Source organism: Grammomys surdaster, unplaced genomic scaffold (genome assembly GCF_004785775.1).
Source record: "Grammomys surdaster isolate TR1022 unplaced genomic scaffold, NIH_TR_1.0 174, whole genome shotgun sequence".
Lineage (NCBI taxonomy): Eukaryota > Metazoa > Chordata > Mammalia > Rodentia > Muridae > Grammomys > Grammomys surdaster.
In genome coordinates, this window is record NW_021604622.1 from 842147 (window position 1) to 868489 (window position 26343).

Genomic DNA, 26343 nt, shown 5'->3' on the forward strand with positions numbered 1-26343 from the left:
CTACTGCATCACTCTCCCACGCCTGCATTCTCCTGCTCCATCATTCTAATAACTTGGCTCTAACTACACTTACACCTTTTGCTGTTGCCAAAACTGAGATGAAGAATAATCACAAGCAAGCACACTTCAGTAAAATATGAATAGTAACTAAGAACCGAAAGGAAAGAAGAAAGTGTGTTTGACCTCTGTGGCCCAGTATCAGTCACGTCACTAAGAAGAGAGATGATGACCAGTACCAAAACAAGGAAGAGAGTTCCTTAAATTATATATAGTTTACGTATATTTTTTGGCAAATAACTAATGATCTACAGCAAATTCAATATCAAGTATTCTCTTCTAATGATTTTAAGTAGAGACCAATAGAGTAAGATAAAAGAATAGAAATTTGAGAAGAGACTAAGTTAATATAGGCCAAATATTTATAACTATTGAAACTCGCAAACAAGTAAGTGAAAAGTATTTTATTTTAAGAAAGTTTTCAATGTTATGTCCTAAGGAACAGAGCAAATATTTGAGCTTATATACAAAAGTGCAATATACTAAGAATCTTGGTTTCTTGAGTTTTATCTAAAATTTCAAATACTAATTATCACTATTATTATATGTATAACATCTTTAGATTACTTTGCTTTCAGACACATGTGTGAAATGAAACAGCGCCCCTGTGATGGTCTCTCCTATGTGTCTTGAGACAAAACCTGGGAAATAACGGTAACCAGACAATTCACCTGAATAGGAAAAACATTATTCATCAGTAAGATTTTGTGCAAAAAGATGTAGACATTCATTTTAAGAGATAGTAGCATACCAGCACTGGGGTTAGTAGTCCTCTGTTCTTATGTCTCAATATAGAAAATACTGATATGTAATATGCCCTGTCCTGAGTCCTTCCAAATCATGAGCTCCCTCTTGGTCTGCTTCCTAATAAAGGGAATAAAACAAGTGCCATTGCAGGTTTTCAGAAAACGAATTTTAAAAATTGATCTGGTATAAAGCTATGGTATGTATAACACATCATGATGTGCTATCTATAGTACCTGTCAATTGTGTTGTATTTTTAGCCATTCTTTCTATTGAAGCAAAGCTTGCACGATGTATTGGGTGTATTCCACTACTTAAAATAGCATCAACATTATCACTGTGCACAAACAGTTAGAGGAAACCCCTAGTCCGTGCCTTGATTTCATCTGCCTTGCAGATAAAATTATTCTGGTCACTACTGCTCTACAATAGGCAATGAATTCCCATTTGATGAGTGATCTTATTATGCATTCAGACCAATGCCTCTGAAGGCTTAGAGGCTAGATCAAAGAACTGTGTGAATCCTCAACCAGATACCCAATATTTCAGAAGTTGAAGGTCTGTAACCAAAATGGAGAAGCAACAGACTTTGCTTTCCTCCTAAAACATTCTCACCTTCAGTCTCTTCCTCAATAAACAGAAGTAGAGATTGACAAATACAGAGTGAAGCAAAGAAGGGTTGAGATTCGATAGGAAACTAAAATTAAACATAAAATTAATATGTACATATTCATATACATGTATTTAGAGACATCATATACACCAGATATATATACAGATATTATACATATTCACTAACTATAGTATATACAACAAACATATGCACGTAGATATATCCCATATATCTAATAACATTGTGTTCAATATCCTTTTTTATTGGATATTTTATTTATTTACAATACAGATGTCATCCCCTTTCTCCATTTCCCCTCCCTAGAACCCCTTATCCTATACCCCCTCTTCCTTTATACTTTTATACCACTTTGGTTACATGCATGTATTAAGGTCAGTTCTAGGTTGAGGGTCTAGCAATACAATAGATGTAAATAGTCAAGGAACAATATAATAAACACAAATAGTCAAAGAAAAGCAAGTCATTAAACTCAATTACATGAACACTTCCGTGATCACTGTTTCTAAAGGCTTATCAGGATGACCACAGTATCTGAATCTACTTTCCTGTCCTAGCCCAAGGTCATTTTCATGTCTGAAGTCTACTTCCTTGTTCTAGCCTAAAATTTAGTTTCCTGTCTGAAATTACTTCTTTGTTAAAGCCTAATATTTAGATTTCTGCCTGAGATTACTTCTTTGTTGTAACCTAAGATTTAGATTCCTGCCTGAAATTACTTCTTTGTTCTAGCCTAATATCAGATTCCTTTCTGAAGCTTACTTCCTAGTCCTTGGCCAATGTCATATTCTTGCCAAGCAGCCCATTTCCTTGTCCTTGGCCCATGTCAGATTCTTGCCAAGCAGCCCCAAAGACTCTACACTTCTCCCAGTGTTTTATTTAATTAACAAGACTGAGCCTGTCTTAGGTCATTGTGACAAGAATGTCTTTCTTACCTGTCATGGAATATGCATTATCAAAAGCAATGCACTTGTGTCTTAGGTTGGTAAGACTCTGCAGAATCTTACCAGTCCTTGGCATACCAGCCTATTAAATTAATAACTCTCTCTGGGGGTTAATTATCAGTTTCAAGTTGTATACTTTGGCTGCCAGCCTGTTGATGTAGTTAGAGACAAGCTTTAACATGATGGGCAGGAATAAAAGTATTCCCAGGACAAGAAGGGCTAGCCTGATCAAGCTATATATGCCATTCCTGAGGTTTGATCAAAAAGGAAATACTGACCTCAGGCCATAGATCATTCTATTGGCATTATCTACAGCATCAAAGCTCAACAGAGCAGCATTTTTTAAATTCATAATCTTACTATGCACAGTTAACACACCCAGAGAGGTGTTAGGATTATGGCAAGTATCCTACAGGTGTCTTTAAACTTTTTTCTAATTATAATGAAAATCATTGTAAATTTTAGAAGTAACACTACTCCAATGATATTTGTCATGACACTTTGAATGGCTCTTAACTCTTGAACCCTGAACCTTCTTCAGATAATTTGAATAGGTTACAGAGCATCATCCATTGTTCCAGATACCTATATAAACCGTTTTGTATAATCAATACATTAGTAACGATTTTTGCTAGATGGTTAACAAAAATAGTTGTCTTAACTCCTTGTGTCAATGCTACTGCAGAAGCAGTGGTGCTAGCAATTAATGAAATTAAAGCTGTTATACCAGCAATAATCAAGCCCACTACCCTCTTGCTTCTGCTTAAAGCCTAACTCATTTATTCCAGCACTTTCAAGTTTTTTCAAAGAAACAAGGCTTTCTAATACTCAGGGCAGTAAGACAAAAGCTGGTTGATAGAACCTCATAACAGACATGCCAGGTTTCAACACACTAACCCAATTGAAAATTGTATAGTCAATCCAACTTACAATAAATATTGTAGAGAGACAAAAACAATTTTAGCTTGACAATTAAAGGAGCCTTAAAACATGCCCTAACACTTGTTTGAAATCCAGATCCTGTCCCAACTTTATCTCTTGCTATCATAACATTAGAGTGAACTACAGCTAACTTCCAAATATGTTTCTGACAATGTCCAGATCTAGCCTTCCAAATATAGACTGTTATTTCCAATATTGGATTGATTTCTAGACATGATTGAATCCTAATAGCCAGTCACCTTAAAGAAAAATACAAGAGACATTATAATTTATCTTTTTGATTCTCTATCACACAAGGTCTAAAAACTTGAGGCAAGGCAGCTTGTCCCATCTGGGATATAGTCAAGCAAAGGTAGGTCAGGAACACATGCCCAATACAGCTCCCCAGTCATCCTTGTCAGGGCACTCAGCAAGCTCACAGGTCGGCATCATTCTTTGTCTCAGCAACAGTATGTCTCACCAATCTTTTTAAAATTCCATGGGCCTCTTCCATAATACCTTGTCCTTGAGGATTATATGAAATCTCCGTAATAAATTGTTGACCAAATGTCTCCACTACTTGACTACAATTGCCAGATCCATTATCTGGTTTTTTTATTGGATATTTTATTTATTTGCCTTTCTATGTTATCCCCTCTCCCATTCTCCCCCAAAACTCCTTATCCCATCCCCCCTCCTCCTACTTCTATGAGGATGTGCCCCTACCATTCACCCATTCCCACCTCCCTGATCCGAATTCCCCAACACTAGAGAATCCAAACTTTCAGGGACGAAGGCCCTCCTCTTCCACTGATGCCTGACAAGGCCATCCTTAACTACCTATACAAGTGGAGCCATGAGTCCCTCCCTTTATGTTCCTAGGCTGGAGGTTTAGCCCTGGGAGCTATGGTTGAGTATTTTGATACTTCTTCTTCTAAGAAGGACCAAAGCACCCATACTTTGGTCTTCTTTCTTCTTCTTGAGCTTCATGTGGTCTATGCGTTGTATCTTAGGTATTGTGAGCTTTTGGACTAATATGCACTTATCAGTGAGTACCATGTGTGTTCTTTTGTGATTGGGTTACCTCACTCAGGATGTTATTTTCCAAATCCATCCATTTGCTTAAGAATATCTCAAATTCATTGTTTTTAATACCTGAGTAATACTCCATTGTGTAAATGTACCACATTTTCTGTAACCATTCCTCTGTTGAAGGACATCTGGGTTCTTTCCAGCTTCTGGTTATTATAAATAAGGCTGCTATGAACATAGTAAAGCATGTGTACCTGTTATATGTTGGAACATCTTTTGAATATGTGCCCAGGAGTGGTATAGTTGGGTCCTCAGTTAATACTATGTTCAATTTTCTGAGGAACCATCAGACTGCATTCCATAGTGGTTATACCAGTTTACAATCCCAGAAACAATGGAGGAGTAGTCCTCTTTCTCCACATCCTCACCAACATCTGCTGTCACCTGAGTTTTTGATCTTAGCCATTCTGACTGATGTGACGTTGAATCTCAGGGTTGTTTTGATTTGCATTTCCCTGATGAACTGAGAATGTTGAACACTTCTTTAGGTGATTCTCAGCCATTCGAGTTTCCAGAGTTGAGAATTCTTTGTTTAGCTCTGTACCCCATTTTTAACAGGGTTATTTGATTGTCTAGAGTCTAATTTCTTCAGTTTTTTGTATACCTTGGACATTAGCCCTCTATCAGATGTAGGATTGGTAAAGATCTTTTCCCAATCTGTTGGTTGCCTCTTAGTCCTATTGACAGTGTGCTTTGCCTTACAGAAGCTTTGCAGTTTTATGAGGTCCCATTTGTCAATTCTTGATCTTAGTGCATAAGCCATTGATATTCTGTTCAGGAACTTTTCCCCTGTGCTCATGTGTTTGAGGCTTTTCCACATTTTCTCTTCTTTTAGGTTCAGTGCATTTGGTTTTATGTGGAGGTCCTTGATCCACTTGGACTTGAGCTTTGTACAAGGAGATATGTATGGATCAATTTGCATTCTTCTACATGTTGACCTCCAGTTGAACCAGCACCATTTGTTGAAAATGCTGTCTTTTTTCCACTGGATAGTTTTAGCTCCAATGTCAAAGATCAAGTGACCATAGGTATGGGGGTTCATTTCTGGGTCTTCTATTCTATTTCATTGATCCTCATGCTTCTCTCTGTACCAATGCCATGCAGTTTTTTTTTTATCACTATTGCTTTGCAGTACAGCTTGAAGTCAGGGATGGTGATTCCCCCAGAAGTTCTTTTATTGTTGAGAATAGTTTTTGCTATCCGGGTTTTGTGTTATTCCAAATGAGTATGACGATTGATCTTTCTATCTCTGTGAAGAATTGAGTGAGAATTTTGATGGAGATAGCATTAAATCTGTAGATTGCTCTTGGTAAATGGCCATTTTTACTATATTAATTCTTCCAATCCATGAGCATGGGAGATATTTCCATCTTCTGAGATCTGCTTCGATTTTGTTCTTCAGGAATTTGAAGTTTTTGTCATACAGATCTTTTACTTGCTTGGTTAGAATCACACCAAGGTATTTTATATTATTTGTGACTATTGTGAAGGGTGTCATTTCCCTAATTTCTTTCTCAGCCTGTTTATCTTTTGAGGAGAGGAAGGCTACTGATTGTTTGAGTTAATTTTATATCCAGCAACTTTGCTAAAGTTGTTTATCAGGTTTAGTAATTCTCTGGTGGATGTCTTTTGGTCACTTAAGTACACTTTGTATCAACTGCAAGTAGTGCAATTTTGACTTCTTCCTTTCCAATTTGTATCCCTTTGACGTTCTTTTCTTGTCTAATTGCTCTGGCTAGGACTTCCAGTACTATATTGAATAGATAGGGAAAGAGTGGGCAGCCTTCACTAGTCCCTGATTTTAGTGGGATTGCTTCAAGTTTCTCTCCATTTAGTTTGATGTTGACTGCTGATTTGCTGTCTATTGCTTTTACTATGTTTAGATATGGGCCTTGGATTCCTGATCTTTCTAAGACTTTTACCATGAAGGGGTGTTGAATTTTGTCAAATGTTTTCTCAGCTTCTAGTGATATGATCATGTGTTTTTTTTTTTCCTTTGAGTTTGTTTATATAGTGGATTACATTGATGGATTTCTATATATTGAACCTGGGCTAGCATTTCTGTTCTCTTAGGGTCTATATGACATCTGTCCAGGACCTTCTGGCTTTTATAGTCTCTGGTGAGAAGTCTAGTGTAATTCTTATAGGTCTGCCTTTATATGTTACTTGGCCTTTTTCCCTTACTGCTTTTAAAATTCTTTCTTTGTTTTGTGCATTTGGTGTTTTGATTATTATGTGACGGGAGGTATTTCTTTTCTGGTCTAGTCTATTTGGCGTACTGTAGGCTTCTTGTATTTTTATGGGCTTCTCATTCTTTAGGTTAGGGAAGTATTCTTCTATAATTTTGTTGAAGATATTTATTGGCCCTTTAAGTTCGGAATCTTCACTCTCATCTATACCTATTATCCTTAGGTTTGGTCTTCTCATTGTGTCCTGGATTTCCTGGATGTTTTGGGTTAAGAACTTTTTGCACTTTGCATTTTCTTTGTCAGTTGTGTCAATATTTTCTATAGTATCTTCTCCACCTGAGATTCTCTCTTCTATCTCTTGTATTTGGTTGGGTGATGTTTGCATCTGTGACTCTTGATTTTTTTCCTAGGTTTTCTATCTCCAGGGTAGTCTCTCTTTGTGATTTCTTTATTGTTTCTACTTCCATTTTTATGTCCTGGATGGATTTGTTCAATTCCTTCACCTGTTTGTTTGTGTTCTCTTGTAATTCTTTAAAGGATTTTTGTGTTTCCTCTTTAAGGGCTTCTGTCTGTTTACCTTTGTTCTCCTCAATTTCTTTGAGAGTGTTATTTACTTCCTTCTTAAAGTCCTCTATCATCATCATTAGGAGTGATTTTAAATCTGAATCTTGCTTTCCTTGTGATATGGGGAATTCAAGACTTTGTGGGGAAACTAGGTTCTGATGATGCCAAGTATCCTGTGTTGCTGATGCTTATGATCTTGCGCTTGCCTTTCACCATCTAGATCTCCTTAGTGCTACCTGCCCTCTTTTTCTGACTGGAGCCTGTCTTTCCTATTACCTTGGTTGTGTCAGAACTGTTTGGGGTTGGTGTTGCTGCTCAGGCCCAAACCAGAAGGAGCCAGTGCCCCTGGCCAGGAGTGAATTCCTGGGTCCAAATGGGTCCCAGTTACACCCTGTTTGGGTCAGGTGTTGCAGTCTCCTTACCTAAGATACTGCTGGGAGTTAGAGCTCCTGAGAGTCCTGTCTCCTCTGGGTTTTGTGGAATTGGATGCAGAGCTGAAGCCCAAGACCTGCTCAGTGCTCGGGTGCAGACCAGAAGGAACCAGTGCCCTGGGCCAGGAGTGAATTCCTGGGTCCCAGTGGATCCCAGTTACTCCCTGTTTGCGGCAGATGTTGTTGTCTCCTTACCTAAGATACTGCTGGGAGTGTGTTCAATGTCCTTATAATTTGAACATTTTTCATTCACAACAGTTTTGAGCTTCACTAGTGTTGTGGTACAATCATAATTATGATGAAAATGAAATACACTGGGACAGAACAAATTCTAAATGGATGGAATTCTCCAAAGGGCGGCCTCTCCTGTTTTCATACCCTCCCTGAATAAATCTTCTCTTTTTCTCACGTTCTTTTTCTTTTTTTACATATCTAGAAATGAAATTAAAAGCAGACTGTAGATTGAAGGTATTGTCAGGCGTTGTTTAATAGCAACTATACCTCTTGTCATTGTTCTTTAAACCAGCTTGGATGTTCCATAGTGGTTTGTCTCCCTCAAGAAGAATGCAATTAAATCAAACTGTGTTTGCTTGCACCATACACTTAGCTGTTTCATTCCTCTGTTGGTCAGTGACCCCATCAGTATGCTAACATCTTGCAGGAAAGTAGGTGGTACTTCAGTGTACACGGTGAAAGAATTTCAGAGTTACAGTGTGAACTGCAAACAGTGGCGATATTCTGAATGTGGAGGTAATGTTTAATGTCCTTTTGTAAGGAAGTCATCGTCTGTTTTGAATTTGAGGAAACAGTAATCACTTCACTCTTTCTCAGTAGTAGCTTTTCTTTTATTTGTAAGCCTTTACCATGTATTAGTAAAACAAATCTCATTAAAAAAAAAAAAAACCTGAGCATAGTAGTTTGACTAGTGCTGCCGAATTGCTTATTCAGAACAGGTTGAAATGATACAGAAATGTCTCATTCCTCTACCATAACAAAAAGACAGTGGGGTGCCTGGGATATCCCCAGTTAATATGTGCAAAAACCACACAGGGTACTATGTATGAGGACAAGCAGGCACACATAGAAAGTCACTGGTGAGACCTTGACTCTATAGTCACAGTACTGTCGATGCCATGGGCCAGTCATCCTTCACTTCCTTAAGGATTCATACATAGCCCTGAAATATATGAAATTAACATTACCCTTAAGTAGATTGTTGTGTTACAATCAACTAGTCATGTAAAATTTAATTCTGACTTATAAATTTTAAAAAGCAGATGAAAGGATAATAAAAACATTTGTACACTATAGTTGCAATAAAGCAGTACAATTGCTTCAAATTTTGACTTATAAAAGTTATCAGATACCCATACTTATTCTTCAAGACTGAATGAAATAAATATCCTTTTTCATTTGTTAGAGTTGAAAATGTAAATACAGGGGCTTTTTCAAAACTTTTTTTTTTTACTCCTAATAAAATGTACCTTCAAATGGGTCAGACTTAAAACACAGAAAGGAAAAGACAACTGAAGAAGATTGACCTTCCTCACTCCATGCACGTCTCCCCTGAGAAATCTGTGCCTTCATGTCTTCATTTCGGCATCAGACCTGATCTGATGTCTGCCTGAATCTCTCAGAGTACTTGTCCCTGAGCATTATAACCTGCAACCATAAGTGCTGTAATTTGATAAAGTCTTTGCTTTAAAGGAGTTAAGAGCTGGCATCACAGTCTCTCTCCCACAGTCAGATGTCTTGGAACACTATGAAGAAAATAGGAAGCATCAATTTCCTTCACATTATACCAGATAAGTAGTACAAACTCTACCTTTAAGTACACTAGTCCTGTCTGTCTGTGTTGTCCCAGCCTCACAGACTCAGAGGTCAGTGAGCATGCTTACAAGCACTGTGATAGAAGTGATTTGGGTATTCAGGTGTAAAAAGCTTTAACAATTGATGACAAAAAATTGATAAAGTGTGCAGTTTGTAAAGGTCTTCTAATGGAATGATTTTAGCCTCAGAGCATAAGAGTTTTCACATGACATATAATATAGCAGAGACCCACCCAATGAGAGTAGTTCTGGGGATCCTGGAAGATGATAATTCCACCTCCCAACCTGAACAGACAGGAATTAGGTAGTGCTTCCTCACTTGAGCCAACAGGGAAATAATGTCAAATATAGATTTGAATTCAGATAAAGAGACAAAATAGCCAACAAAGAGTCTGAAGAGCTCATTGGTCAAGAATTTAGAACTTCTATTATAATAAAAAGGTTTGAGGAGTGTCTTAGGATGGTGAGCCCTCCCAGTTAGGGGCAAGGGTCTTGAGATGCTCTCTTACCCATCATTGACTATCCGGCTTAGCGTGTAAGTTAGGGGTTAATCCTCATCAGTCTTGATGATAGAGGTTTCAGAGTCCCCTACTTCCAGCCTGTAATAATGGACCTGTATGGGTTTCATTTGAATAGCATCTATCTGTTGTCGTACAAAAGCCATCAGTCTGTTGAACAGCATGAACCCGAGAGACAAAAGACTTAATGCCTGAATGGTTGGTGTAAACCATTCTACCTTAAAGCAACACTCTTTTTTAAGGGTAGCACACAACTCCCTCTGTTGGAGGAGTAAAAACTATAAGCCTCTTCTATTCTGTAGCACTATTTTAGCTAAGGAGGGTAATGAATTCTACAAATGCGATATAGCAGATTCCATTCTTTCTAAATCTATATAAGTACAGAACTGATGATAGCTTTAATCTTAACAAAACAAGTAAGGAAATCTCTGTCCCTGCCCCAATCAATCTCAAACCCCAAAAACAACTATAGTAACTGTGAGCGCCACCTTGTAACCGCCCGAGCTGCCCCACGTTTGGGGGACACATTGTAAAGGCCCGTTCTGCTGCTCTGGTCCACGGGTTAGGGCCTAGCAAGAGAGAGAGTGGGGACGAAGACTTGAAGAATGGAGACAAGACAGGGAGTCTGATCAAGTCTCTTCAAGTCTCATTTATTGGAAGGAAATCCTGGGTATTTATACCCTTTACCACGTGCCTTGCCCTCGTGGACAAGCACAGCTGAAGGCACTATGTCATGTGCCTTGCAGCGTGGATATCATGTGCGCCTAGCTAGCAGCATGGAGACCATGTGCGCCTAGCTGCTGTCAGCACTAAACATCAAAACAAGATATGTGAGAAAAACAAGATGTTTATCAGAGTGTGCTCAGCTGTTGTGGGCTGTTGAAAACAAGTCTCTTGTCAGGGTATATGGCTCAAGATGGCTGCAAAGATGATAACCGCTTTCGGCTAGGAGTCGGCTCCCAAAAGGGGAGTGGGGATAGAATGAGTAACCAAGTCATGAGGAGGAAGGCCAAATAAATACGAAAGTGAGTGGTGAATGACAGACAGGCAGCCAGGATTCACCTTGAAATGATGCACAAGCCAAGTGGCTTATGTCTCAAAAAAGCAGCTAAGGGTACAAAATGTGCCTCACAGTGAGAAGCAGACATGATGTCCAGGGCAGAAACAGTGCTTAGCACTAAGGATAATCTGTATCGTCCATTGTGTGCTGTGATAAGGGCGGGCTGGGAGAGACAACAGCCTCATGGGATGCACTACAGTGGCCTCATGAATGCATCAAAAGTGAAGACTCACAGAATCTCTTCCATTTGCCATTTCCTCAGGAACCATGTGGGGCTGAATCTCGGAGCAAAGCAGCCTATTAGAGCTAAGCAGGACAAAAGCTGGCAATCGTATCTGGCCCCCAAGAGTACCCAGACCTGCATAGTCCACTTCCTTGAATTCTCAACGGTGCATTTTCAAGGGAGTTTGCTTGTATTTATCTTCCAGGTTTAACAGAAGAAGAAACTCGAAACTGTGTCCAGTATGAAACAAGGAAACGTATTCTTTTTGTTAAGAAAACATACAAGGAAGAACGGTGCACCAAAAATAAGATGTCTGAAAAATATGAAGGTAAAGATGTGCTCTGGGCACTTTATCCAGCATGTCGTGAGGCTGCCTGTCATTTAACAATATTGTGCATGACTGCTGTGTCTTCGTTTATATTGTTTGTCAGCCTAAGAACACCACATGCTATGAGGGAAGGTATAAATTAAAAAAATATATATCATCAGCACTGCTTAAGAAGTAGGCATGGCTAAGGTGTTCTTTTATTCTTTCACTGTTCAATTCAATGAACCGTGTATTGATTTTTCTCTTAAGTTGAACTCTTTATCAGGCATTGAAAATTAGATTATAAACCAGACACCCCCACTAAGCATCTTAGAAAGCAAAGATATGTAGGTAACTAAGCATTAAAAACATATATTTGTAATGAGAATGCTGGAATTCCTGTCACCTATCACCACAAAGGCATGTGCGCAGAGACAGGAATTGAATCTTTAAGTTCTATTTGATTCAGACCTGTGTTCTGAGAAGGAAAAAGACTGGCATGCTGTTGGAAGCTGTATTACCCCTGACCAGCAACGTTTATAAGTATGAGGGAAATGAATACAGCAACTACAAGAGGAGCCAATCATGCCAGCGTTCAGTCCCGCTCTTTGGTCACATGGTCATCCACATTTCCGTGACTTGTGGCAGATGTCTACTGTCATCACTCTTTGCACTATTCCCTCATTTTTGGAATGTCTGGATGCAAACCCTTCTAGGAACACTGAGTTTAGGTAGTGTTTGCCTGATGCAAGCATGAATTTCAACTGGGGTATCTGGGCTGAAAGGTAGAATGGGGAGCTTAACTCAGAAATGCACCATTGATCACATGATGTCAAAAACAAGTGTGTGCTGATTCCTTTTTATAATATTCCATCTTACAGAAGCATCTTTATGATGCAACATATGAAAGGGCCCCTGAGGTCTTGTCCCTTGCTATCTCCCATTTTCTCGTATTTATAAGATTGGTAATGTGCATCCAGAAGCTATGCAACTGGTTGAGAGTCACCAGAGCTTCTTATCTCTAATTCTTTGGCATAATTTTGCATAATTTTACACATACACCTATAACTTAATGTCAACATTATTAAACACCTCTATGTCTGAAACAAATATCGTAAACAGAGTGCAAATAGACAAGATTAGAAGACATTTAGTTATTGTCAGGTAGCCATGTGTGCAAACCATTTTTGCAGAACCTCTTGGCTTTAGCTTGTTCTTAAAAGACTGAAATGAAAGACTCCATTCTTGGTTTTATGTCCCTATTAACCTCAGGCTGTCTTCTAATTTGTTAAACTACTATTTTAACTTCCTATGTTGGAGGACTAGAGTCTAGTGCTACTATGCATAGTATAAACATTTTGATTCTGGCAATTTCTACTCTTATCCAAGAAAAATTTTCTCAAAGTCATTATTGATTTATCAGCAATAGTTTGATCTTGGTTGCCCCTCTGCTACGGCAAAATACATCTGGGTTTGTTTGATCTAACTCCATGTCATAGTACCTAAATTATATTGATGACATAATGTGACAAATTAAGTCACTTGATCATGTATTTTTAAACTATAAAGCTTTGTTCTGTTTGTATATAATTTGGGGGTTATAGATTTCATACATAAGTGCTTTATTTACAATATTTCTACTCTTTTGTATTCCTTCCAACTCCTTCCATGTTCCTCCTTCATCCATTCCCAAATTCATGACCTCTCGTCTTCTATAGTTATTATTACATATATATTGAGTCCATATAGTGTAGCTCATATAATCATGTTTAGTGCTAACTACTTGAGATTATACAACATAGGTGGACACTCAACCCTAAAGAATACTAATACTCCCTTCTCAGTACCAATTACCTATAGTCCTTTGTCTAGAGATCGAGCCTTGTGAGATACCCCACCCACCCAGCATGTTGACTGATGTTATCAGTATGAGGAAAACAAGTTTTCCTCAACCATACTGAGATTTGATAGGTTCAACTTCCCTGGCATGTGTAGAAGATAGTGTGCAGCAGCAGACATACTGTTTCTATGGCTTCTGCATCCTCTCTGGTCTCTTTTCACCAGTCTTCCCTGATGTAGGATTACATTTGATGTATGAGTTGGGGCTGGACACGCCATGGCCACTTACTCTCTTTTTGGCCAGGTGTGGAGCTATGAAATAGCCTCTATCTGTTGCAAAAGGAAGCTTCTGTAATGAGGGATGGGAGCCAAGTGTCTCCATGGATAGAAGGATAACTTTTTAGAGGGGAATTTTTTAGATATAAATTATAAAGGTTTTGTTTGCTCTTAGGACTCAGGCAGGCTTTATTGCTATTGGATTTTTAAAGTTCTTACAAATTAGTTTCCTTGCCTCATAAGAGTCTGAGAGTTATAGAGAATACGACATTCTAATAAAGAGTTGTCCAAGATAACAGAGATTTCAATGACCTTGGATGGTGAGCCATCTTGTCTGAGGAAAAAGTTAGAGGGAAAGAGAATACAGAGAAAGCCTCAATTCTTTATATATTCACCTTAATTGGGGTTTGGGATACAAAGGGCATCTGCTCTCTGTAGAACTGGAAAGAAAGCAAATGGCTACTTTTTTCTTTTCCAGTAAGGCATAAGAACAGTTAGAGCAATTTTTCAGAACATTCTCCCAAGAGGCCGTCATGAGGAACGAATCCTGTGCCACCCATTCCAACAGTCATAGCCCTGAAATAAATCAAACTGAACTGACTATAGAAAAATGTGCCCTTAAGAGGCCACAAAGGTCTTAATGGAGAAAAGAGAACAAAATAGACCTGAAAGCATTTTAAAACCAGAAGCAAGTATGCCCTTGTCACACCTGGATGCGATCCTGAGACCTTACCTCTTTCTCTACAGAGCCAAACTTTTCCAACCATCTAAACAACTCATGTCCTGTCCTATGCCTTGAAATTATGACTAACTTCTACTTTATATAAAATTCTTCTCTTCATTTACCAGAGTCACTGAAAGCTACTCATTCTGCTCTAAACACACAGAAGCTAGATCATAGAAACTCCGAAATTTGAAATTTGCATTCTCACAAAGAATACAGATGAAAAGCAAATACAAGTATTTTGCTCTAATAATTAATAGAAAATGCTAAATATAGTATTAGAACATATCAGGTATGCAGGGCTTTGTGGGTGTGTATCTAAGTGTGTATACTTGTGTTAAGCCTGATCAAAATAAAAATAACAAACTTGTCAACTACATTTACACTGTATTCTACCATCCAAAAATGAAACATGGAAAACAGTATGTAATATAATTTTTTTATAAACATGGGTTGAGAAAACACCCCCACAAGACTGACCTGTGGGGAAGATTGGGAATTATTTTCCTCAATTGGCTCTACTCAACGACTTCCCACACATGTTCAAAAAATGACTCTAATATGACCTTATTGTGCTGCCCACATGAAAAAGAAGACACAAAAATAGGAGAGCAACACATTGAGAAGAAGAATACAAGTGGTCCAGAAGAGGGTGTAAAAGAGAGAAACAGGAGGTGAAACTACTAAAATGTATTATGTATATGTATAAAATAGACAACCATTTTTTTCAATTCAAAAAGAAATGGAATAGTCCACACATTCACAGATAGGATTTTCTGTGTCCTCAACAGAATCAAATATATGTCTCAAATTCCCATTCCTTCTAAATAGTAGAAACATATAAAATTGCCAGTGGAATATGAATCTGTTGCTCTGGGTTTTAATTTTTACTTTTTAATCAGATAAAAGACTCTTTGACTGTTCCCCTTTGGTGATTCCTGGGGCTAATTTTGGTATGTAGTTATCTGTGCACATGAGCACTTGCACACTTGTTGAGGGAACATAGGGACACTCTGGCATCAGAGAAGGAATTACATTTTTGTAAGCTTGTTGCCCTTGGATTTACTCTCATGTACCATGTACCTGCTCTGGTCCCTGTTGCCATGCACAGGACCTTGTTTAGTGATAGTGATCATTCCTAAGCTTGTGATTATTGAGCCAGAGTCTCTGTATAGACAGTCTGTGTCTACACAGCTTGAAGCTATGAAGCTTTGAAGATTTCATCATCTTCCTCTAGGTTCAGGGAAGTCCAAACTATGTTATACACATAGCAGATAGCTATAAATGGCTTTTAAAAGAAATCAGCATTAACTTGCATACAACACTAGATAAAGATATCTATTCACATACAACTAGAGAAAAATGGGATACAAATTTATTTCCATCAGATTTGTCTAGTACCACTAAGTCCTCCAAAACTCAACTCAAAGGACTAGAGACCTCATTCTCCACTGTGGAATGGATCAAATCTAAATCTCCATTCTTCCTACTGCTCAAAACGCTTTTGTCCTTTGAACGGGAAAATGGTTCAAGTCATTGTACATTTCTATCATTCTATAATTAATATTTTAACTTCCTGCTCTGAGTCATAGGAGGCTTGGCTTTTGATTTTTCATTTAAATATTAAGAGCTGGACAACTGCCTTTTTCCTTCAGGATAATTATTCAGGTGATAATTATTGCCTTCCAATCTATGATTCCCACCAGATTTATAAAAGCGTACTTGAGCATTCAAAAGACAATGCTTCCTGCCTTCTCTAACCCAGGGCTGTTCATATGTAAAGCCTGTGATGCAGCTTGAGTCAGGAGAGGACTGGAGAAAATGGAGTTTAGGAACACAAGAAAAATAATTAATATCAAGAGTTTAACCCAGCAAGTAAGTATAGAACTCAAGGATAGAGACAGTGTGTTCAATGAGGCCCTGAGAACAGAATCATCACATATGTAAAACCACCAAGGAAAGTGAACAAGGTGTATTCTGAATTGCTTAAATGTTTACTATGTTAACAATGTGATTTTTTTACTTTGAGGTTACCCAATCTTGAAATTATAATTTTCGGGAGCCTGTCTAGGAGGCTCTTCCTGACTGCCTTCCCACGGGTTCACACTACAGCCTGCACCTATACTATCCCAGCATCCATCACCACTCTGCGCTGTGTTTACTTTTTCTTTCTTATTAACTTTTCAATGAAACTAGGACCTTGTCACCATCTCTAAGTTCTCTATACTTAGGAAATTACAAATATGCATGACAGGCAGAAAGAGAGAATGAGGGAGGAAAAGGAGGGAAAAGAAGAAAGAGAGAGAGGGAAGAGGGAAAAAATCAACATTGATCAAGTTCTTACTATATTCTAGGCAGTATTTTGTTGCGTGTGTAACTGTGTAAAGTGATCATTTTTAATGTTTAAACCCCATGGAGCCTGTGAAGCATGGATAATTATAACTGCCAGTTTAGATCAGGAAATAAAAACAGAGAGAGACAAAGCGTGGATTCACAGAAACTAATAATAAGTATAAATACACAGAAACTAATAATAAGCATAAACTTGTAAAATAAAGCTGACTTTTGAAAAAAGAGCTCTGGTAGAAATTAAACAGTTCTTTCATGCCCTGCTAATTTCTTTTAATTTAATCCTAGTAGATATTGACAGTATCCCACTTACAATCAGGATGATGCTGATAGGTGATAGGAGTGATCACGTTCCATCTTTAAACTTGAAAACCGTGACAGGGTTAAAGAAATTGGTTTTTTTTTTTGGAGTTCTTAAAATTATTAAATTAAAAGAGACTCAGACTTTCCCAATAAACTGACATGCTGTGAACCACAAATAAACAATGAAAAAAACATTACCAGACAGTATTCACAAACAAAATTGGGCAGTACATTCTCCAGGAAAACAGAGGGGGGGGTAGGGGGTAGGGGGAAAAAGGTAAAACCAGAAAAGTCAAAACTGTGGTCAGAATGTAAAGCTAATTAGTCAATTCATTAAAAAGAAACACTTAAAAGTGAGGTGTTCCTAGTTGTGACATACACTGAACACACTAAGTTAACACCCTTGCATGGCCAACTGCCTGAATTCAAACTTTGTCTCCAGTGTAGATTCACTATGTGACCAACATTAAGAGCTTAATCATTCCTTGTCCATGGTTTCTCACACACACATGAAATGAAAATAATAGTATTTACTTTATGTGTGTCTCTTGAGAATCCTCATTAAGTGAGAATAACACTATCTGCCCTGTATTAAACACTGAGTTTGTAGTCACTGACTTTGTAGTTGACCATGGGACACATGATAGAAGGCTGCTAGAGATATAACTTCATGGTAGAACACTTGCCTAGCACCCACAGGGCCCTGAGTGTATTGAAATTGAATTCCTTTATAAACCAGTTAATAGTATTCTATTAATTATTTTCATTCCTTAAGACCTCATGCCTAGCATATATAACTTTTATTGGGATCAATATGTTTGTGAAATATGTGGTATCAATTCACATATTAGCTACCCAACAGTCACTGTCATGTCAACCAATACAGTATCAACATAAGATGGCATATTAATTTAACCTCCCCCACCCTGATGTTCCACAAAAATAAATATAGAAGCAGCTAGAAGAATTTTTCTTATATGCTCCCTTTGAAAAGGTCGAGACTTCTTTCTTTGTATATATTCGAGTATTTCTCCTATTCTACACCATCTCACTTGAGAATTTCTGACAGTAGATATACCTAACTTTTACTTGAAGTCTAGAGCAATGGCTCTCAACTTTCCTAATGCTGAGACCCTCTAATATAGTTGTTCATGTTGTGGTGACTCCCAGGCATAAAATTATTTTTTGTTACTTCATAACTATAATTTTGCTACTGTTATGAATTGTAATGTGAATATCGAATATCTGTGCTTTTTGATGACCCTGTGAAAGGGTCGGCACCCAAAGGGACACGACCCAAAGTGAAAATCTCTAGAGACCTGGGTACTGCTGCTGACTGACTCCCAGCCATATCTCTGCCTGTCTATTTCTCTCTATTCATTCCCCATCCATTTTTAAAGTTTTAAGTTTAAAAACATTCTATCACATTCTTTCTGTCTGCAATCGCTAAGTTTCAAGCATAACAGTCAGAAGGTACATGGCTTGCGTTATTCCGCCGACTCCAAACATAGGGGAGTATAAACCCACAGCTAGGATGTTGGCTTCAAATCATCAAGAGCAGAGCAGTTGGAGAATGGGGTTCGTGTGCATTCCGCTGCTGCCTGTTGCTAACTATGTGTTTCAAAGCAAATTGCTTTCAGCTTCAGTATCCGCAGCGACAGTAATATCTACTTAGCATCGTCGTGACAATTATGCAGAATAATGTGTGTGAAGAGCCTGGTGTGTACCCTGTGCTGACTAAATGGTGCCATTGGCACCGTTCCTGTAATGTGTATTATTAATCCCCCTGTAGAGATAAGAAATGCTCTCTCACGTTTTCCTCTGCGCGAGCTTCTTGGCAAGACCTGACTGTGCTACCTACATTGCCCTCCTGAGAAAAATTGGCTTGGCTTTCTAAGTATGAATTTTCAATAAAATTAAATGGATCATTTTCTTGAATCATCTTGCAGGTTCCTTTTTGCAGGGAACAGAGAAATCCATATCCCTGGTCCAGGGAGGGAGGAGTCAGCAGGCAGCAGCCTTGGCTTGGGAGAAGGGCACCTCTGGTCCAGAGGAGAATGTCTTTTCTGAGTGGTTAGAATCAGTGAAGGAAAACCCTGCTGTGGTTGATTATGAGGTGAGGCTGAAGAATTCTGAAGGTAAAGGGGCGTGAGAGTTCACCAGCCCAGAGTGTATGCCACACTGTTTCCTTTTCAGATGATAGACTGAATGTCTGTTTTCAATATACATTTGTTATGCACATTTAGAAAGAAAAACATTAAATTGCACATCTATTGCTTTTATAATTTAAGTGAGTGTTCTAGGACAGGATTTAGAATAGCTGGCATATATGAAATACTGAGAAGGGTGATTTGGTGATGAAAATTGCTCACACTTCCCTGGGAATAGCAAGGACTCTTCCTCTCAGGATGAAACAGTAACTTTCAGGTTTTTGCAACTCTACCTTGTGAGCACATGAGAAAAATTTTAAATTCATTTGGTTTCCAGCCTCCATCACCCTTGATTCTATTTTCCAGTTTTGTATTTGTTATAATGAGATAAAAAGGTGCGTTTCGTCATTCCTAGGATCCTTTGTGTAATATGAAGTCATCTAAAGTCGGGTTTGCCTATGACATAACTGCATTTTAAAAGGCATCCCAAAGCTATTCTGTTGATTTCATTTAAATAGAGAGAGAACAGTTGGATCATTATGAGCATGGGATCATTTACATGCCCCAGAAAACCATGTGCACTCCACTAGTTATGGTAGGAGCAAAGCCAGCTGCACAGATGAGCAACATTGTAGTACGCTCTACCCTAGATTGCTGCTTCTTTGGGCTTTAGAGAAAGGTTACAGAGCAAGCATGTTTTTCCTCTTGCCTCTGTTGCCTGCTCTATTTGTTAACTACAATCCTCCCACTCAAGTGAATGGCAAGTTCACCTCTCCATTTGCTGTGCATGCTCCCACTGTACATTTTCTCATCTTACTCCAACAAAGGCCAGTGTGCCTCCTTAGACAGAGAGCAAGGGAACCTCCTCCCCTCATCCTCTCCAGACCTCCTGCCTGAGTCAAAGCTAATGAGCTAACAGCGGAGCACTAATGAGCATTGGTAGTTCTTGGTGGTCTAGCTCAGCACTTTCCCTGCTTGTGTTTGATGCTTAATACGATGCAAATCTAAATAAGCAACATGTGGTTTTCTTCACAGCAGACCTGCAGAGATGGTTAATTCTACAGTTTGCTTCTGCCCTCAGGCACTAGGCTTTTCTCTCCTGGCTCAACAGCCAGCTGACTATACTGGATTCTCTAATAATTCCTTGAGAATGTGTGTGTGTGTGTTGGGGGAGGGGGTTGCTGGGCGGGTTCTGTTAAGCACTGATTTGATGAGAACTAGGTAGTGCTGTCAAAACGCTGACCGCCTGAGTGGAAGGCACCAGAGCTGTCTCTGTCACCTGCTCGCAGCTTGCCCCGATCACCGACTTGGTCAGAAACATCCCGTGTGCAGTGACAAAACGGAACAACCTCAGGAAAGCGCTTCAAGAGTATGCAGCCAGATTTGACCCTTGCCAGTGTGCTCCATGTCCTAATAATGGCCGCCCCATGCTCTCAGGCACGGAATGTCTCTGTGTGTGCCAGAGCGGTACGTATGGTGAGAACTGCGAGAGTCGATCCCCGGATTACAAATCTGGTAAGTATCAGCAACTGATTGTGCGGTCAGTACCTTTTCCCCTTGAAATATGTGTTATAGGTTGATGAATTTGAAGAAACAAAACTCACTAGCAAACCTCACATTGTAAACAAGCCTCCAAGTATTAGATTCCAAAGACGAACAATGCCAGACTCTGGCTGTACCCTATGAGCTGAACAACACTGGAAAAATTACCTAACCTCTCCAAGTTACAAGGTCCTCATCCATAAGATGAGGCTAATTCTATTATTACTTGAGGGTTGAGGTGTGTGTGTGTGTGAGTGTGTACATGTGTGTGTGTTTAATTATGTTCTAAGGCATATATAAAGGACTCATACTATAATGCCTATAATATTAGACATTATAAAATAAGTGCATGATACTGTGTCTTAGTAGTTCTTTTAAAGCTGTGATAAAACACCATGAACAAGGCAGCTGAGAGAAGAATGGGGATTACATTTCCAGAGGGTTAGAATGTGATGAAAACAGGAACACTGGAAACAGCACACAGCTTTTGAAACTTTGATGCCCACCAAATAACACACCAGTCTCAAAGCCCAAATTTTCTTGCCCCGGGATGGCTATGGGTCTTTCTCTGTTACAGATGCAGTAGATGGAAACTGGGGCTGCTGGACTTCCTGGAGTGCATGCAATGCTGCTTATAGGAGATTGAGAACCCGGGAGTGTAACAACCCTGAGCCACAGCGAGGAGGGCAAAGCTGTGAGGGCAAGCATCAGCAGGAAGAAGACTGTACATTCTCAATAATGGAAAATGTGTAAGGTTGGGTGTGAGGGAGCAAAGGATCGCTGGTTCAGATTTACTGCTGTTAGTTAAGAAACGCTTAAAATTTTAGATGTGCCTATACAATATACTAGTGAAGCACGAAATCTGCTACTACCCTTAGCTCCCTAAGTAGCAGGTCCTCTATTTAATCAGTAACGCTATATGGTAAGTATGTAGACAGATTGGCCGTGTTGCTTTAATATATGCATGCATGAACATATGTACATGAGTACACACACACGTATTTGTTTTTTTCTTTTTTAGTGGACAACCATGTATCAGTGATGATGAAGAAATGAAAGAGGTAGACCTTGTTGAGCCAGAAGCAGATTCAGGGTGTCCTCGGCCACCTCTCCCGGAAAATGCATTTATCTGGGTGAGTGTCCCTATGGTAACTCTTGGTTTGAAGTTCAAAAGGAGAACTTGAAATGTACAGGTTTCCTTTTAATTGGAGTTGTTATTTTCCAACTTTGATAATATGCTGACTCAAAAGTACAAAGGAATATCCAGAAATGCTGGAACATCCTTTTATCTTGAGTACCCTGGGGTATCTTCACACCTGTCAATCAAGGAGGAGCCAGGTGATGTTTTCCTTTGTTCTTCTCTGGCTGTAAGAATGTGGCAGACTGTCTGAGTGAAGAATGGGGCTTCAGCACAAGGTAGCTTCAGGTGGATGTAACAGTTTGCAACTAAGACCTGGCAGTTTCCTTCTGACTCTAAGGCACATTTCCCAAGAGATAAAGGAGACAACTTGGACATAAGCATTAGGGTTGAACTTGCAATGTCTGGTTAGGTTAAAAATTTGTAGACCCTTAAGAAGTCAAAACAATTCTAATATCTTCTTAATTTCATCCTTTTCACTAAGTCACAATATGTTTCTATGCTTTTTATAAGATGTGAGTCTTGCCACATGAATCTGTGGCTTTAGATTGAATCCTTTAGGAGATATATAATGTTAAGATTGACAAAAGGCATGCTCGCTAGCCATTTTTTAAATGAATAAATTCATCTCTATCCAACAATACATTTATTATCAAAACTCAATAACATACAAATCTCCAAGACCACCATTGTAGATATCCATGGCAGATAGCCCCATGCTGTGTGTTCTAATGTACCATGCATTATGGTCATAAGAGGAAGTATTTTGGAAGGAGGTTGTTTCAATCAGTCTTTATTCCAGGACTTAGGTCTTGGTCTCACCAATGCAATGGAGGGCATGTTAAAACACAGAGTAGCCACTTGCACTCCCACAATCTCTGGTTCACAAGCTCTTGAGTGAAATCCAAATGCCCATACAGTGCTAATGCTGCCAGGTTGGAAGTCACAGAACAGAGAGCAATCCTTTAGAACAGGCATCAGCAAAGTACAAACTATGGGCTCAATCTAGTTTGTTACTTCAAAAAAATAAATTTTACAACACAGCCATATTAATTTATTTACCTATTACCTATTACTGCTTCCATCAAATAATAGAAAATATGAATAACTGTGACAGATGCTCTAATGACCAGCAACTGACTAATATAGGCCCTTTATAGAAAAAAAAACATTTTCTGGTTCCTGCTTTAGAATATTGATGTCAAAATTATATATTGTCATATCCAGCTGCCTAAATAATGTTTAACATGTTTATGCCAGCTGCATGCTAAAACTGTTAAAAAAATTTTTGTTATTTAATTTTAAAACCCACTGAGGCTTTAAAGAGGACTTCATTATAGTTATGGATCTTTTTATAAAATTAGATTATGTGTTTTGCTCCATTCCCTGCTGCTGTAACCAAGTCCCACAGTCTAGATTGATTTATGTATCAGGAAGAATTGTTTAAACGTGGTGTGATGGAGTGTATCTCTAATCCCAACACTTAGGAGGCAGAGACAAGTGGATCTACGCAAGTTCAAGGCCAGCTTCATGTACATAGTGATTTATAGGCTAGCTAGGACCACGCAGTGAGATACTGTTTCAAAAAATAAAGCCAAACTAACAAAGAAAGTAGTAGTTTAGCAGATGATTGTGGGGCTTGGGGAGTAAAAGTGTTTGAGAATGTCTCTGCCATCTAAGCTTAATGATTGCAACATATTTGTATATGTTATTGCTTCATGAGAAAAATGGAGACAGGAGTTCAAAGCAATGACTTAGTTCAGGAGCAAAATGACAGGAGGTAAGGATAGAAGCACAAATTATTTTAAAGTAATAACTTAAGAAGTGCAAGACCCATTTTTTTATCTTGAAACTTTTAGTGAATCCCCATAGGACAATGCCTTATACATTATCTGGGAAAATGTATGACTAATCAGCTTCTAGGAATGGCACATGCTTCTTATAAATGTAGGGTGGTCATGCAATGAACAGCCATAACACTGTGAGCATAAAGCTTTTCTTTTCTAGAAACATTGGGTATTTTTGTCACTTCTCCTTGTTGTGACCCATATTCGAGCAAAAATATGTATGGAGAAAAATGAAGATGATGAAATCCTTGAACAATTACTTACAGAAGTAAATCCGGGGACGTTGTATTTTGACTCATGGTTTCAGATGGGAACATTGTAGCTGAATAGGCAGCAGCAAGGGAGGCAGGCTCCTGTCCATGGTGGCAAGGGCATGAGGAGGTCTGCTCACATCTCCACAGGCTGGAAGCACACGGAGCCCAGGTAGAAGGTGTGAACTGGCTATAAGATCTAAGGCCTGACCCCAGGAACTCACTTCCTCCCACTAGACTCCATTTCCTTAAGGTTTCTGAACTTCTCTTCCCAGCACCACTGTCTAGGGAACAAGTGTTTAAATAGATAAACCTGCAAGGAATATTTCATAGTCAAACCATAACAGAAGGCGTCTTCATATAGAGAGCTTCGTTTGGTTGAGTGTGTGGTTTGTGTGGTGTGTGTGTGTTGAATGTCTATGTGCACATTTGTGCATGTGTATATACAGGTGTGCATGGAGGACTGAAGCCAACTTTAAGTGCCCTTCTCTGTTGCTTTCTTCTTTACTATTTTTGAAACAAGGCCTCTCACTCATCAGGAGTGAGACTAGACTACACTAGACTACATACTAGACTATACTAGACTACACTAGACTGCACTAGACTATACTAGACTACACTAGACTACACACTAGACTACACTAGACTACACTAGACTACACACTAGACTACACTAGACTCAGTAGCTAGACTGAGTGCCCAGCAAGCTCCAGAGAACCTCCTATCCTTGCCTACCACCAATGCTCCAGTTACAGATGTTGCCTCCACATCTGGATTTTACCTTGGTGGGGAAAATTCAAAATCAGGTCCACATGGTTACAAAGCAAGCCCCAAGGAGCAAGTTTTGTCATCTGTTTGTTTTTGTTTTTGTCCATGGTGGCAAGAGTCGGAGAAGGCTTACTCATATCTCCACAGATCCCGGAAGCACACAAAGCTTAGGTAGAAAGTGCAACCTGTCTATAACTTATAAGGCATACAAGTCCCATTGTGTAGTCCTAGCTGCATTTAAATGCACAGATTTCTATTACCTCTTCCTCCCAAGGGATTGAAGGTATGCAACATCATACTCAAAAGCAGAGAGAAATTCAAGTACAAAAAGTATAATTAGTTTAAGGCAGAAAAATGAATTCAGAAAATGAAAAGTTAAAAAGTTATCTAAGAACATAAAGGAGGAGGAGGAAGAAGAGAAGGAAGAGGAGAAGGAGGAAGAGGAGGAGGAGGAGGAGGAGGAGGAGGAGGAGGAGGAGGAAGAGGAAGAATGAAAAGACATTTGGACTGAACTTAGGAGTAGAATCTTAAGACAGTTGAGTAGATACCAAGAGTATGCACTGGGCCGATTCCAGGGAGACCCTAAGGTATCCAGAGACGACAATTCATCACATTCATGATTTCTGCTTTCTGTTTTTATTATAGAATGAGAAGAAACTGTACTCAGTTGGGGAGGAAGTTGAAATTTCATGTCTTACTGGATTCAAAGCTGTTGGATACCAGTACTTCAGATGCTTACCAGACAGAACCTGGAGACAAGGAGACGTCGAATGCCAACGTGAGCATGGGGCAAGCACAAGCATTTGCACGGCTCCCCTGCAGAATGGATGTGTCCAATACAAATAGAGCAAAATCAGTTCAGTTCATTTTACGAAATTTTTAACTACAGTGGTGAAAAGACTTAGTGAAGCAGTAAATGGGCCTCATTTGCTAATGTTGTATTTCATAATACCATGTTTCAGCTCTCCTGCCCTTGCATATTAACCTCATACACATAGCACTATGAAGTATGCCTCTAAAGAGAAATTCATGGAACCAGAAAACTTATCTGACCACAGGCATATGTCTTGGGTGATGTAAAACTTGAAACAAGTGGCTAAATCCCAAAAAGATAATACTCAGATTTGGAATTTTGTCTAAGATGCCATAATCTCCAAACCACACCTTGTTGGAGGGTACAATTACATCCTTTACTGGAAAAGACTGAGTCAAATATGTCTATGGGTATGTCTGTGACTACCCATATTGTAGGAAGGTAAAAACTGAGATTCAAACAAGACTCAAAAAAGGGACCTCAAACACCTTCTGGGACCACTTCCATAGAGTTTCGAGCAGTGTCAATTAAAATGATCTGCACCTGTCACTCACAGTGTTGTAACTTACCTTAAGAAAAACACAAAAGGAAGATGGAGGCATGATTGAGTCATTAAGAGCACTTGCTACTCGTGCAGAGGACGCAGATTTGATTCCAAGAACCCCATGGGAGCTCACAACTATCTGTATATACAGTTTCAGGAGATGGGCATTCTCTTCTGACTCCTTGGCCATGGTACCAAACATGCCTGTGTCACACACACACACACACATGGAGGGGGGCAAACACATATAGTTAAAATTAAATAAATCCTTTAAAAGGATGAAAAACTCGA

At 39.0% G+C, this 26343-nt stretch overlaps 1 protein-coding gene across 3 annotated transcripts in view; it reads left to right on the forward strand.

The window, feature by feature from the left end:
• Nucleotides 1-26343, forward strand: part of C6 (complement C6) — a 65200-nt gene that overhangs the window by 23553 nt on the left and 15304 nt on the right. For all 3 annotated transcript variants that reach the window (XM_028767585.1, XM_028767584.1, XM_028767583.1), the window contains 6 exons: nucleotides 11406-11528; nucleotides 18948-19114; nucleotides 20438-20663; nucleotides 21268-21439; nucleotides 21712-21823; nucleotides 25340-25472. In XM_028767585.1, the coding sequence (XP_028623418.1) occupies nucleotides 11406-11528; nucleotides 18948-19114; nucleotides 20438-20663; nucleotides 21268-21439; nucleotides 21712-21823; nucleotides 25340-25472 (933 nt within the window). The remainder of the gene's footprint in view (nucleotides 1-11405; nucleotides 11529-18947; nucleotides 19115-20437; nucleotides 20664-21267; nucleotides 21440-21711; nucleotides 21824-25339; nucleotides 25473-26343) is intronic.